The 15,805-nt window shown below is 40.0% G+C and overlaps 1 protein-coding gene across 2 annotated transcripts in view; it reads left to right on the top strand.

Moving 5' to 3' along the window:
- Window positions 1-15,805, top strand: part of CACNA1C (calcium voltage-gated channel subunit alpha1 C) — a 457,698-nt gene that overhangs the window by 58,105 nt on the left and 383,788 nt on the right. For both annotated transcript variants that reach the window (XM_053943267.1, XM_053943268.1), the window contains exon 2: window positions 11,896-12,219. In XM_053943267.1, the coding sequence (XP_053799242.1) occupies window positions 11,896-12,219 (324 nt within the window). The remainder of the gene's footprint in view (window positions 1-11,895; window positions 12,220-15,805) is intronic.

Raw genomic sequence — 15,805 nt, 5'->3', positions numbered from 1 at the left:
CACAAAAGCCTCAGCTTTCACCATCTTTGGTGAGATCTGCAAATTCCAAAGGCAGAGCTGGAGCAGCAGCCAGAGCCTGCTCCCAATGGCAGCGCTGACACAGAGCCTCCTGAGCTCTAACCAAGTGCTCTGCAAACCTGCTCTGGATCTGCTCGTGCCCCCTCTGCTCTGCTCTGCTCTGGGTAAATTCAGCCATGATCAATGGATCTGCTTTTATATAAACAGGAGCTTTTATTTTTAGAAAGAATCTCCAAAGACTGCCTCAAACATTTGTCTGCATCCACTGTAGGAAAGGTCAGAGAGAAGAGGCTTGGCTATCTTTGTGCAGTCACCCAGTGACTCAAGAACTATTTTGGGGTTACGTGTGACAGCGTTCAGCCTGGGATGGAAAGCAGATGCTGGATTTCCTCATACAGGTGCTTGCAAAGATTGTCTCCTGCTGATTTTCCCCACCCCTTATTATCTCTCGCCCTCAGCTCCCCTCTTTGCTGCAGTTGCAATCTTCTGATTAGTGCCTTATTTAGGTTCGGAATGCTCATAACTAGCAGAGCAAGCCAAGAGTGCTTATTTTTGCATCTGTATATTACACATGCTTAATATTTAGACTTGGAACATTCAGCAAGAAGATACCAGGAGCTAAAAAAAAATATTGGAGAAAATTCTGCACGCTGGAGATAGAACACATTACTTTAGGTACCAAACAACTCACTAAAATTATTTTCCTCTATGCAAAGTGCTATAAAAATGACTCTAAATCTGTTAATGCTATAATACCTCTAGACCACAAAGGTCTAGTTTGAGTAAATGAATTGTTTTGGGTATTTTTTTTTTTTAGTTATCTTTTAACATCACCCTGAATATTAAAGCAAGCCACTGTTTCCCTTTGTTGTACAGCATGGTTTGCATTCATGTGGTTAGTAATTTTCTGTGGGTTTGTTTGAGGGGAGGTTCACAAGGACTTCCTTTTCCTTGGTTCGCAGAGCATGTTTTAATATACAGCATTCTCTTGAGGATTTTGTGGATGAAAGGAAATAGAGAGAGAGAATGGAAGAAGCTTTCATTCTTCCCTCAATTCAAATTTTGCCTTCTTTTGCATGATCTCTTTCAAACACCTTAATGATGCCAAGTTACAAAGAGCCTTCCTGTTTGAATACTTTTCTTTTGTCTAAAATTATTAAAAAATGAGATAACATGAATTAAGTGACTGAAATTAGTCGGAACACCAAAATTTTCTATTTTTACTTACTTAATCCTTAGGATTTGATTGAACCTTTTGTACAGTTTGTTTCAAAACTTTCCTCTTCAATTGGTTTTGGTGATGTTTTGTTGATCTAATTCCAAGCAGCAGGGGAAGGAAAAAAAAATCAGATTTTAAAAATAGAAAAATGTGATTTCTGGAACACTAAGATTAATAGCTGAAATAAAAGTGACACTGAAGCATCTTATAAATACCTTTTCCTTTGAACCTCCCTGCATTTCAAGAGGGGAGTGCATCTTTAATTTATTAGAATATTGCATGCATGATCTAAAATTAGGTAAATGTAACTTAAAATAAATGTTTGCCTTTCTGGAAAGCAAGAAATAATTTCAAACTGCCTGTTTTGTGTGTGTGTGTGTGTGCTGATGTCTGGTTTTCACTGAGTAGTAAGTACCTCTGGAAATTGGAGAGATTCTATATTGAGATGTATTTATATATATATATATACATATGTATGTATGTATTTATATGTATATATATGTATGTATTTATATATATGTATGTATTTATATATATATATATATATATATAAATATATTTATTTATTCATTTATTTATACTCTTAAATTGTATGGCCACCACCTGAATGAATCTCTGATTTGGGCGAGTTCTCACAAGCCTGCACAGGCTCAGAGATCCCAATAATTGCTGCAAAGTGTGAGGCTGGAGAGCCAAAGAGGTCGATGAAATTTGACCACCTGGAAGGAGGGGGGCTAGAAAAGGAGGAGGATGTGGAGCAGATGGCCCTCAGAGGTCCCTTTTAATCAGACTTCTTGGTAATAATGCAGATTAATGACTTCCTGGTGTGGGTATGGCCACTGCCAGGGAGGGCTGGCAGCCAGTGCTCGTGGCTGGTATAGGAAGTTTAGATTTACACCCTCCTTCTTGCTAAGCTCTTCCCCACAAACTCTGCTGCTGTCTGGGTTTGTGCAGCTGAAGGCTGACTCCATGAAGAGCAAGAGGAAGAAAAAGCCCTCAGCCTGCCAGAATTGCCACTGCCTATGGGCTGTCAGGGCTGATCTCCATCTAGATCTGATGGATTTTGTTTGATTCCTTGTTTCTGTGTGTGTCTTTATTGAAATGTCTGTTGTCTGTAACTCAGATACAGACCCACACAGAGATCCCTTTGTGCTTTTTGGCCATCATCTGCTGTAAATGGGAACAGGCTGCTATTTCTGGACTGAGTATACTATGAGTTGTGGAAGAACTGTGATTGATTTTTCTAGGATGAAGACTATTGAAATTGCAGGCTTTGAATTATTTAGATACCATACGCTTGTACATATTTTCCAAATTGTGTCACATGCTTAGGGCCAAGAGCAGCTCCAGACCTGGGCTAAAAGCAGCTGCAGAACTGCTCTCTACCTTGTGCACAAGCACATGTGCATGCATGTGCTCCCCACAAATAAATGGGAGTCCTTTAATCTCATTTAATCCACTGAAATTTGCTGTGCAATTAAACTTATGTTTTAGATTGCTGCTGTACAGTAAGAGAGATTGGCACTTGGAGCAGCTGCTTTCACTTGTATTTCAGAAATCTGTCCTAAGGATGGAAAAAATGATCCCCTGCATTGACTGTGGAGGGGGTTTAGACAAGATCCCTTTTTAAAAATGCTTTGGGTAGGGTGAGGCCAATCAAACTACAGGTTTGTGTATTGGTTTCTATCCCACTCTGCATTTTCAAATGGAATCTGGAGACCATCTCCATCCAGTGAGGATTATTTTTGAAGTGTAAGAGCTTAATTTCTGTAAAGAAGTTATATTTAGATTACTCACTAAGTGAAGAGTAATCATTCACCAATAAGGAAATGACAAGCTGTTAAGATGACAGGTTTGTCAGAAGAATCCAATTTATTGAGTTACAGTTAATCTCCAGAGACATTTTACTGAAGTCTAGGAAATCTTACCAAAGATGTGCTTGCACCCAGGATCTGTAATGGTGATAATGATAATTTAGACAAAGAGTGGAAAAAAATTGCATTTAAACAAGAAAGCTCTCTCTTGGTGTCTCCATTTGAAGGATCTGTGCCTGGAGTTTGCCCAGGAAGCCTGGTGTCCCTCCAAGCTGCTCACCATGATGTGTGTGCATGTTACTGCAAAGGTTTTGTGCTGACAGGTGCCCTAAAAATAGGTGTCCTACTTTAAAATGATGTATCAAAGCAACATGCCATGAGACATGCATCTACAGCTGCCTGAAGGCGAGGAATTTGGGGGTTTTATTTACTTGCCCTTTGGTGTTAGCATTGCCCTTGTGCTCTGCTGGAGATTCTGTTATCCCAGGAGAACCGTGGGTTTCTGAAAAAAAATACCCTCTCTAGCTGTTCCTTCAAACACGGGGCTAATTGGGTTCTCTCAGACAAATAGAAATCCTCTTACCAGCAAAAAGATGTTTGTCACTGCTGCTCTGTTGCTGCTTTTGAGTTTTATGAACGTTTCACTGAGCTGTTGCAGAAGGAAAGTGTTCCCTGGCTTGATGTCTGGTGCCACCAGAAACTCATCTCAAGAAACCAGGAAGGATTCTTGGTGAGTTTCTTTGGGCTTTCTTGTAGCTTGAAAGTCACAATAGGAAAAAAATGCAAGTGTTTTGAAGGAAATTGCCCTCTTAACACCTCCTCACCCTAATACATTTATCTCCTGATAGAATTTGTGATTCAGCTGAGTTGACCTCTCAACAATTATCAACACATCAGGCACTTGCCTCAGGTCCTATTATTTAGTAGGGTTCATGCTTTTCCCCTTCTTCCTCCTCTCTAAAAAAACCCCAAATCTTACCCCTCAGACTGTTTCTTTTGAATCCATAGTTACAGAAGAGAATCACCCCAAGCTAGATGGATCTTTGTGTCCGCTGAGAATTTTCAAACTTTGAGCTTTCTAGATTCTCCTGGGAAAGGTTTGAGATGCCTCTCTGGTTAAGGGGCAGAACAAAGAGTTGCTTTAAACCCCAAATTTATCACTAGACAGGAATATAATTTGTTTTTACTACAAAAAAAAACCAAAAAAAACAAAATGGTGTCTTTTATTAGAAAAGAAATGGTGTCTTTTATTAGAAAAGCCCACGGTGCAAAACAAGCAGTACCCCTTCCTTTCTCCCCACCCTCCAAAAAACAAAACAAAAAGCCACAAAGCAAAAAACTTCAAAAAACCCGAGCCACCCTAAACACCTGAACTGTGTTCTTGGAAAACCACAGCATTTTTTTTAGCAGAAAAGTAAGGGAAAACCTAGAAATTTATATCTTGCTGTCTGGATCTCTTGTACATCCAAGATTTATGCATCTAGAAGAATTACCTCATTGGCAACATACTCTGAAATATGGGATTTTTGCATGGAGACAACTGTTTATGTGGTGATTTTTAAGGAAGAGCTGTCCCGTGCTTTATTTCAGTAGGGAATTATTATTGCTTGTAGTCTTGTGCCTTATTCATGAGCCAGAAATCCAATGTGCTGCCTGTTCTACCAATGTGGAACTTTTCTCAGAAAATTCAGAATCTAAATAGTGTTGGCAAAATGACAATAATTTGCCACGCAGTGTCAGTAGTTAATTTTCAGGCGTAAATATTTAACTTGGAGGCATTTGGTACTGGAAGTGAGAGCAGCTTGTGCACTTGTGCTCTTCATTGAAATGGACTTTTTTTTCACATTGCTAGGAGCTCGTTGCATCTTCTGTGAATGGCATGCAGAAAAAAAATCCTTGCTTTTGAGGAGGGAAATAAAGGAAAACCAGGATCTCATGTCAAGTGAAGCACAGTTCTTGAAAACGATATTTTGTTTAGATTTTTAAAAAAATCTTTAGTCTCAACTGTGGCAAACATAGATTTAAACATGATTTAAGCTGTCTTTAATCATGTATTTTCTATGTGCATGTATGTTCTGAAACCCCCAAACAATTTACAGGAGAAATTAAGTCTCTTATGTGGGCTGGAAACTACACTGAGTCTTAGCCTGATGTGATATTTAAAAGCGTATGTGTCTATTATAAATTTTGTTATAGAAAAAGCCCTAGTTCAAGTTGCAATCCAGCTTTCCTGGATTATAATTTCCTGGATTATAATTCCTACCTCTGCTTACAGAATGCCTTCAGAAAAACCTTCTATCTGGGGGAAAAAAAGCCCCTAGCATCACTTTAGCTACTAGATATCAGAATGATTGTCTTGTCAATTTTTTAAAAAAGGCTAATAAGGAAAAAATATACAAATCATGCTTAAAATAAAGAGTTTTAGGTGAATGCAGCCTTGTATTTACTGCAGGAAGGTTCTAGGCATGGCAACTGAAAAGTTACTAAAGATTTCTGGAGAAAAAAACCCTGCTTTCTCATATAAATAAGTGGGTTTATTTTATGTCAAGATTTAAAATTTTGCATGTGACTGGTTGTTGTCCTGAGATACCAGGGTTAGTCTATTAGGCTTTTAAAAAATGTAGGCTTTAGAAAGTCTATTAGACTAAAATTTAGGCTTTAGAAAGTCTATTAGGCTTTTAAAATTTGCCAAGTGAGGTTTTAAAATCAAAGAAAGAGCTCCAAGCTGATGGTCCTGAGCATCCCCATCTTCCCCCTGCTGTGAGGTGATGAACACAGCCATGGAAATAGGAGCCTTAGGAGGTGCAGGTGTAGCTGATCCTCTAAAGGCTGGAGTGAAGAAGGGTTTACTCAGAGGGGTCTCTTTTGATGGACTAACTGGTGAAATAAATACATTATCTTTCTGTGCACAGGCTTTTTTTCATGTCAAACTTGCTTTAAATGAACAAAAGAAACTGCTGCTCACTAGAAACCTCACCTTGGGCGTGTGATTGCAGGTAGAGATTTTTGCTGGCCTGGTCTGACAGACTTGAGAGTGTGGAAGGTACAGCCTGAGTTTTTCTTACTTAATGCCTGTGAGTTTGGTGTTTCTTTCTGTTCTTTGAAGAACATACATATAGGTCTAAAAATATATATATATTACATATATACACATGCTTCAAGGCTGTTCTCATGCCACCCTCCCATCCCCAGGAACAGCAGGCTGAGTCCTGCCCTTCCCATTCCTGTGGCTTTGCCTCGTGGCTCATGTTTTGCAGGCTTTGGGTTGGTTTCCCTGCTCACTTTGGGCAGCCTGACCTGAGCTAGTCTGTCTGGGGTGGGGAACCCAAACCTGCAAACCCCCTGCATTTCAGCTGGAGCCCTGCCAGTGCCCAGCTGAGGGGAAGGATTGCTCGTAGTGCTGCATGGGTTTTACCCCTGTTTGTGCACTACCTGGTTATGACTGCATTTTAATGGGAAGAAGGCAGTATGACAATATCAGCTTCTGCTCTGTTGTATGACAATATCAACCTCTCTTCTACTGGGGATCCAATGTAAACCCCCAAAGCTTTTCTGAAAATAATTTGGGCAGATGATTCACTTTAAATACTTTGCATTTGTCCCTGCTGAACTCCATCCTATTTTAAAGATTTTTTCTTCAATTCATGAAGTTAATTTTCAATTCAGGTCCCGTCCTTCAGTGTATTTGCTTTACCTCCCAGCTTCACAGTTACCTGCTTGTTTAATAACACTATTCACTGTTTAATCATCCAGATCATTAATTGAGCAGAATCAAATCATGGAACAGAATCAGATCCTGGGCAGGCTCTTGGGTACCTCCAATTTAGATGTACAGCAATGATAACTGCTCCCAGGCATCCACTGGTTTCATATTCCTGACATAACAATTTTTTTTTTTTTGCTTGTATGTCCATAGGATTCTTATGAAACTATCACACAAGACCTCATAAAACTATTAATAAAATCAGGAGGTATGGATCCTACTGTTTCCACTTTGCCTGTGAATTGCTCAGTTCTGGAGGAAACTGGTTTTCTTTGAAGCAATGTGTTCGTGACAGGTCCATGTCTCTTGCTCCTCGTTTTCTACTTGTCCTACAAGTACTTGCTGGTGCTTGTTTATTTTACTTACTCCAGGTTTTTTTTTTCTTTTTTGAAACTGAAGTAAATCTGGATGCAAATTTGCCCCCCTTCTACTTTTTTTTTTTTTTTTTTTTTTAAACTAACTGGGGATTCCTCGTACCATTTCTGAGTCCTCTGAGATCTCTCCTGTCTTCCCTGAGTTCAAGGCATCAGCCAACAGCTTTGACATGACTTCAGAAAGTGCTTTAAATATTCTAGGGTGCAAAGTAGCTACCAAAGTAGCTGAAAGCATGGACATTATCCAATGACTTGTTTCCCTTTTACAGTAGGAAACAATACCTGTTTTGGTTTGGGGTTTATTTGTGTTAGTCATCAGCTCTTGATGGATTTTGTTTTTTTAGTAAAAATTGATACAAAAATGTCATGTAATACTTAATCCTTCTTGGAATCATACGCTCTCCCTTTTCCATGGGTTAATGGATCAGTGTTTTCCACATTCTTCCTCATTAACAGATGGTCTCATACACTGACTTTTTTTTTTGGTGTTGTTTTTCATGCTTCTGATTTTGACACCTCTCACTTCAATATTTTATAACATTTTTTCCTGTGGGCTTGAACTGGTCTCACACATGATCTTAGCAATGTGATCAGTTGCCTACTTCCTATTTGCAGTTAAGACACTGAGTTAACCAATCTCATCTTTTACTGTACCCAGCTCTCCTCTGCTTTTGGGGGAAAACACAGCAGTTTCAAGGTGTGCAATTTTAGGATCTGTGGTTTTTAAAATGTTGGGGAAAAAAAAAAAAAGACATTCCACATCAGGATTGGTCTATTTTTCATTTAAATAATTAATCTAAGCACAAGTTTTTCTAAAATAAATGTATGGGTAACTAGAGGAAGGCAAAACCCCTCAGAAGCTGTGATTCCATTGTGTCATTAACTTGCCCATTTCTTGTATCAAATGATCAGTGCATAGTTGGGATTTTTTATGATGCTTTTTTGAGATAGTAATAGGTGGCATGACAGATGGTACTAGAATTCAAATACCACCTAAAATGGTCATCACTGTGTATTTTAATAGTGGTTTTGGTAATGACAGTTTTGGTGAATTAGTTGTAAGCTTTCAGCGTGGGGTACTTTGTACAACGTGGTTCATTTCCTGTTGCAGAGCAACCTTACCTGTTACTTTTGTGACTTAACTCTGATTTTTGAGACCTGTGTTTCTGTTGTTTCTGCATCTGTTTTAGTTCTACAGGTTTGCATTTCTTTTTCAGAAGTGAATCTTTCCCAAAGACTTTGTAATCAGACTTGTTCAGATATATGGACTTTTCTGTTTAATTATATTCAGATACTTAAATTCATGATCCTTAGCACAGAAGGGCTTGAGAGGGCAGAATTTTGTGCGCCATCTGGACACAGTCAACAGTAGAAATTGTTGCTGAAGGGTGGTGGGGATTAGCAGGGTGATGATGCTGTGGATCACAGTGCTTAGTGAGTTATTACATTTGGGTGGGGGCTCAATCTCCATTTCCTAGTTCTAGTCAACATCCAGCTTAATAACGTATTTGATAGTGTGAAACTTTATTAGTAGCGTGGAAATTGAGTGGAATATTTCACTGCTACACTGCAAAAAGGAAAAAAAAAAAAAACCAATCCAGTACCTGCAGCTCTCAGGTTGCAGCAGTTTTGTGGTGGGGGAGAAATGAGCGCTGTCGGTGAAATTTCAGCGTGGTGCCTCACGAGTTCAGCAGGAAGTGTGCACTCCTTACTTCCCAGGAATTAACCCTAAGCATTTAGATTATAGGGTGGAATTTCATTCTCCCTGAAACTTTGGCTATGCTGTCTTTGAAAATATTTTGCTCAGTTCTTGAATGTAGCTGTGGGGACTTCTCTCTTTCATTCATTCTCTATTTCTATAAAGTACTTCCGGAACAAGTCTTTTGCCATTGCCATTTCTCATTTACTACAGATCCTGTCTGCAGCCTCAGAGCTTCTCAAAACAGACAGATCCTTATCAGTAATCAATATTTGTAATATTTGTTAATATAAATCTGTCATTACTGTCTCATAATTTGAAATTAATTTGAGACTTTATTATGGGTCTGCTGATCATATTAGAAGGAAAGGCAATAAAACAACCAAAAGCTGGTTCCTTAACTTTGCTGGCACATCAAAGTCAAAATGCATGACTTGGATCCTCATGTGAAACCCTAACTAATAAGAAGTAATAATGATGAAACTTGATGCATTCCCAAATTGCAGAAAAGTCTTCATTAAGAAGCAGCAGCTGTTTATTTACAGGAGCACATGGTCTAGTCAGCATGATAAGACCACTGTGGAGAGAGATCAGCAAGTTTGCTTTTACTGGAAAACACACATCTTTCTTCTCCCCTGTAATGGGTCAGTATTAAAACAGAGCTGGAGTTGGAGAATAATTAGAGTGATTTTCCATTTATTTTTCCTTTCCAGGATGCCTCAGGCTAGGGCGGTCAAATAGATGCTAAGAGAAAAACTGCATCTGGAGCAAGTCTGAAAATAAATACGTATCCCATGAGTAGTGCTGTGTACAATTTGCTTAGCCTTGGAAAACTAAGTTTGTCTGCCACTTGATTGCCTGCTTCATCGAGGAAATCTGCTTAGCCTGGAGGATTCTGAAAGCTCTTTTTCTTCATTTTCAAAATGCCAGGGATGTGGATTAACCATTTCCCATTTCTTGGTTCTTTCAGCTTTCCCTTTCTCATATCAGAGTCATGTTACTCATCAGCTTCCTTTGGCTGGTTTGCAGCTAGGAGGTTTTTCAGTGAGCAGAGACAAACTCTGGATTTCCCTGCTCTATAATGAGACTGTAACAGCCCGAAAATCTCATGGCAATGCCTGACATAAAATAGGATCTGACTCTATCACGTCCTTCCTTGTGATCCAGTGAGATGAATTTACAAATCTTGAATGCTTTCTAGGCAGAGGCATATCCTGTTGCACTCTGTGTGTCAATGTAATTGTATTTATTCCACCTGCTTTCATTCATTTGTAATGCAGTCAGTGCTGTGCTACTTTGGCACTGCACATCCAGCTATGAAATATGCATCTTGAGTAATTATTTCCATTCAAGAAGAGCTTTCCAAGTCCCTGGTTTTAAATGCCTTTCATCTGATACTGTAAAAGGAACAGTGTTACAAGTGGTCTTCCCTTTGCTTTGTCTAACAGACTGCAGGAGCCCATCTGTCCTATTTAATAACACCATATTTCTACACTAATCTAAAGTGGAACATGGTCAACAGGAGGCTTTGAGCTTGCTTTGAAATAGATGATCTAACTCCTTGACTGGGTTTCCACTCTCTGCCCCCTGTGTGTGCACTTTTTCTGAAGCACAGGCTGCTGCTCAGATGTCAGTGGAAGCACCAGCCAGGTGCTTCCTGAATCAGGAATGGGCACTCTCAGGAGTGGGCAGGGTTTTGAAGCTGAACTGTGGAGGAATGAGATCTGTAGACCTCTCAGGCCTCCTTTTACCTGTACCTCAAATTATGGGCCACAGACAGACTCACAAGTCCTCAACAAATTAAATAGTCTCTTAAATGTAATACAGGGCATATCTAAACAAGGCGTTCTTCTTAATCAAAGTTTGCTGTTGTGACTTTGTGTAGATTCTGCGTTGCACTTTTTAAACAGGGCTTACATTTTCTTCCCTAAAGTGTCTGGGATAAAATTAGTTGATATTTCACAAGTTCTTGCAGAACTCAACAGAAGCATAGTCCAAAGACTAAAGCAATCTGTTTTGAAATTTCAAAATTCTTTCCTCTTGAAGTGATGGAGGTTTTCATGCCTCATTGAAGGGGCACAGGTGACTTAGCTGTCTTTACTGAAACACTGGAATAGCTGCACTGGCTTGAAAGAGTGACTTTATTTTTTTGTACTGCTAAGACCTTCTCAATATCAGCCACATGTCACCTGATGTGTATATTCCATTATTATGATTGGGCAAATGCATATCCTTCCTCACTTCTGGCTAAAGAAGCTGCAAGACTTGGGACTGCTAGGTTTTGGCATTCTTATTATTTTATGCTTTTAAAATAAATTTCTCCATTGATTCAGTAGTTTATCAGGGTATGGAGATAGTTCCAATTTTCTAAATGTCTGGTTGGCCTGAACTCTCTGCACAGGAACACACAGAGCACAAAAGCCACCAGCTGTGCCTTTGTGTGCTGCTTTCTGCTTCACTGTAGCTTCTGCTCAGGCTGTTCTTAGACCTGTCCATATGTGTTGTTTGCAGGGAGAATTAAGCTTATTGGCAAAATTTCACCTTACCTTCAGGTGTTCTCCAAGAAGCATGAAGGTTTTTATGACAGGACTTGACAATTTTGTTTGGGTCCTTTGCCATGTACCAGATAGCATCGTGCTGCATGTCTGAGTGAGAAAGTGATGAGGACTAGCCTTACCTTTAGAGCTTTCTAACAGTCCAAAGTGCAAAATACTTGGGTAGAAAAAAAAAAAAAAAAAAAGAAGGGATAGTTTCTTTTCTCTGAATCTCTGGAGACTGCATTGATTGGAGGCATTTCTAACAGCTCAGCATCCATCAGTCTTATTGGGAGTCTCTTGCAAGACAAAGGATTGCATAGTAGTATTTCTTTACAATGAAGAATTTGAATTATCTACAATACCCTACAGTAAAGGCTTTAAAAAACCACTCGCGATCTCTTCTGCCGTTTAAAAAACGTCTTCACAAATTTCTCTGCTTAATTTTATTCTTAATTTTCTTTCGCCCCGCAGGTTCCAACTATGGGAGTCCCCGTCCAGCTCATGCCAACATGAATGCCAATGCAGCTGCAGGGCTTGCCCCAGAGCACATCCCCACTCCGGGGGCAGCTCTGTCCTGGCAGGCTGCCATCGATGCTGCCAGGCAAGCCAAGCTGATGGGCAGCGCTGGCAACGCCACGATATCCACGGCCAGCTCCACGCAGAGGAAGCGGCAGCAGTATGGCAAGCAGAAGAAGCAGGGCAGCACCACAGCCACCCGTCCTCCCCGGGCGCTGCTGTGCCTCACGCTGAAGAATCCCATCCGGAGGGCGTGCATCAGCATCGTCGAATGGAAATATCCTTTAGCACAGCCCAACAGGCCTTTGTGCACATCAGCTCCTGGTCGTGGCTGGGGGGAAAAGTCCATGCATCAGGTGGAAATCCATGCATCAGGTGGAAATCCATGCATCAGGTTGAAGTCAACGCATTGGGTTGAAGTCAACGCGTTGGGTTGAAGTCAAGCCTTGGGTTGAAGTCAACGCGTTGGGTTGAAGTCAACGCCTTGGGTTGAAGTCAACGCGTTGGGTTGAAGTCAACGCCTTGGGTTGAAATCAACGCCTTGGGTTGAAGTCAACGCCTTGGGTTGAAATCAACGCCTTGGGTTGAAGTCAAGCCTTGGGTTGAAGTCAAGCCTTGGGTTGAAGTCAACGCCTTGGGTTGAAGTCAACACGTCACATTGAAAGTTCCACCACTGGGAACTTAAAGAGCATGAATAATTTTTGATGCCTTGCCTGAGGTGGTTTATGCTGAAGTGAGGGCAGGTGAGGAAAGAGGATTAGAACTGGAACTTTAACTACACCCCGTGTGAGAGACCACTAGAAGCTTGAATAGCTTGAGTATGGCTTAGTGGTTGAGTTCTGCTCTTTGAAAAAAGTACGGCCCAGGAAATGCGTGGGAGGTATTCAAGGTGTCTGAGGTCAGAACTATCAATCTATGGGATTGATAGCAGCTCCTGGCTTTCCCTTTTTAATTTTTATTGGTTTTTTAGAGGTGTCACTGGTCCAAAACTCTACTGCTTTGAATCATACACTTTTTTGTTAAACATGAGATGTCACATTTTCTACAGTATGGAGAAAAGAATGGGGCAAAAGGATGAGGTAAAAACCCCCAAAGGGATGTAGTAAGACGCTGAGACTGGGCTGAGAACTGTTAATTATATTGGAATTCTGGTTAAAATCATAAGACTCAGTATTTATTGTATGGTAAGGGATAATGGTTATCTAGAAGAAGGGAAAAAGAAATACAGCTAAAGTAACATGTCCAAATGCAGTGCAGAGCCAGATCTGACAGTCTGAACAAGAGACAGATGGTGTCACAGATGATGGATGATAACCACTGACACAGAGCTGCAGAGTGAGGGGGTCGGTGCTGCTTCCCTGGAAAGGCAGGGAGAGTATGATCATTGCTTTATTGTGTGCAAAGAGCAAAGCCTTTCTAGTCATCCGAGCCTGATGGGTGCAAGCTGGAGTTTGAGTCTTTGGTGTGAAACTCAAACTGAAATGAAGTATGCCTCCTTTGCATCCTCAAAGAGAAACCAGGATTAATCCTGAACAGTAATCACAAGCTAATGGGGTTGTTCAGGAAATACAAAAGAAAAAGAATGTTTTTAGGGGTAGATAAGCATGCCAAGGAAAGGCAGTACAGAACTTGGCAGTAGTTAATATGATAAAAAAAATGAATTAAGGCATTTAAGACAATGTGATAATATTGTTCCCTTGGGTGTCTGGTGGGATGCTGGGTGAAAACAGAAAATGAGTATATCAGGTGTTGCTGACATGGACATACTTTTCAGATTAAGAACTTTTTAAAAATGCTCCTGTCAATCTTTTGATGTCCTTAAACTACCTGCCTGCCTGTTCCTTTTTTCTTCAGATGCTAATTTTTAATCCCCTGATTAAGTTTGCTACTTTTTATTGCTTCTGACATAAGTTTGATACTTTAAGCATAAGATGATGGGTGATGACTAACAGGATAAAACTGAATTTTGGTTTACTCAGCAGCACCCCAGTCGCCACGTGTCTTCAGAGCAACATTTGATAGATGAATAAGATCAGCAGTGAATGAGGGGAATGAGGTGTTGTAAACCAGGGTACAGCTGAGATCAAGAGATGACCAAACAGTGCAATTAAAGCAGCACAAAGATGCTGAAGCTTGCAGTTTGGGGTTTTGTTTGTTTTTAGGAGAGTTGATGGAAGTATTTTTTTTTTCCATCAGAACCTCTCATTGAACATCTGGAGTTTGGAAACATGAAACACTTCAATGACAACAAGCAATATCAAAGGGTTGTGACATGGTTTAGTTTAATTCTATATTCTGACTTTTCCTACTTGCTAAAAACTACTGAGAAAGGCTTAGCCTAATTTGTTGTACCACTAAAATTTAACATAATAGATACTAAACAAATATCAAATAGTACTTCAGTATTGTTTCTTACCCAAATGTTACAGTGTTAAGAGCCTGAATGAGCAATTGCATTCAAGAAAAAATAAAATGAAGTAATTACCTTCTTTTGCAAGGATTTAGCTGTGTGTTTAATTTTCTGCCTTTTGTGCAGTGTATTTTGTAGAATTTGATGTTTACAATGCAAAAAGAGAATTGAAGTGAAAGGAAATATGTGCAAACAGTGATAATTTAATGGATAATAGTCCTACCAAAACAAATAAACAAAAATCTGGGGGGAAAAAAGTGACAAAGAAAATGAAAGCCTGTGGAAATCCAGGTCTTCAAGCAGTAAACATTCTACAAACAGCCTGGGGTAGTACATAGCTAAGAAGTCTTATGACTTCTCATGTGGATTTCTCTTCCTGTCCTGATCTGCTCTTCTGCCTCTGTGGTACCATTTATCTCCTATTATTCAGAGGCTTAAGCACAGTAGTCTGGTGAGTCTGGAACCCTCTGACTCTTCCATATGTGAAATGTAGAATGTATGTGAGTATAAACAGCAGTCAGGTGCCTGGAATTCATGTATATCTTGCAGCTCAGCTTAGCATTCAAAGATCTCCTGTTCTTTCTGCTGAGAACAGCAGTCTGCTGACCAAAATCACACGTGCTGTGCTGACATTTGGCAGTCCCATGGTAGGTAAAGTCATGCTCAAATGCACTCTGTGGCACAGGTTATGCTTGGCCTTCTCTCCTGCTCCTCATCCCCCTCCTGAATGCTGGTGAGTTATCCCAGAAGTAGCCTCCAGGATATTCTTGCAGGCCAGTAAATGTAGACAGACCATAAATCTGGTCCCTAGTCTGAGTTTGGAGACACTTCACAGCAGCAGAGATTTGGGAGACCATTGAAGTAGATGAAGTGCAGTGCCAGGAGACTGGGCAGTAGAAAAATGCCCTTTGGTTCCCGTGGACAGCCAGGGGGGCACTGAGCTTGTGCAGGATTTCTTTGTTGAACATTCCAAACGTTTGGTTTCTCCCTTCCCCAACAAAGCTGAGGCAAGATTGAAATGCCTCTGAACTGTTTCTTAGTCAGAAGGGACTCTCAGCTTCCTGCTGTCCCTAAAATACTGAACTTTTGTGTTCTCTCTGATGCCAAATGAAATGTAAATAAGAGAAAAAGAAATATTTCCGCAAATCATTTTAAAGCAAAATGAGTATACATGGCAATGTGCAGTGTAAGCACATTTTGGACAAAGACTTTTTTTACCTTAACAAAATTTATCCTTTTTTAAAGATCTTCTGACCATGGTTATTACTGCTTGAGCCCTCACTTTTATAACTCCAAGCTATGAGAGAGAAACTGAGAAAGGAAGGCAAAAATACAGCAACAACAACAAAAGAAAAGAAACCCCAAAACGTTTGTTTAAATTGTCTGAGAATTTATAAATGCAGATGAAAACAACCAAGAGAAAAATAATCATAAAAAGAACAAGGGCAGTCATTA

Source organism: Vidua chalybeata, chromosome 5 (genome assembly GCF_026979565.1).
Source record: "Vidua chalybeata isolate OUT-0048 chromosome 5, bVidCha1 merged haplotype, whole genome shotgun sequence".
Classification (NCBI taxonomy): domain Eukaryota; kingdom Metazoa; phylum Chordata; class Aves; order Passeriformes; family Viduidae; genus Vidua; species Vidua chalybeata.
This window is presented reverse-complemented; position numbering and strand designations above follow the sequence as displayed.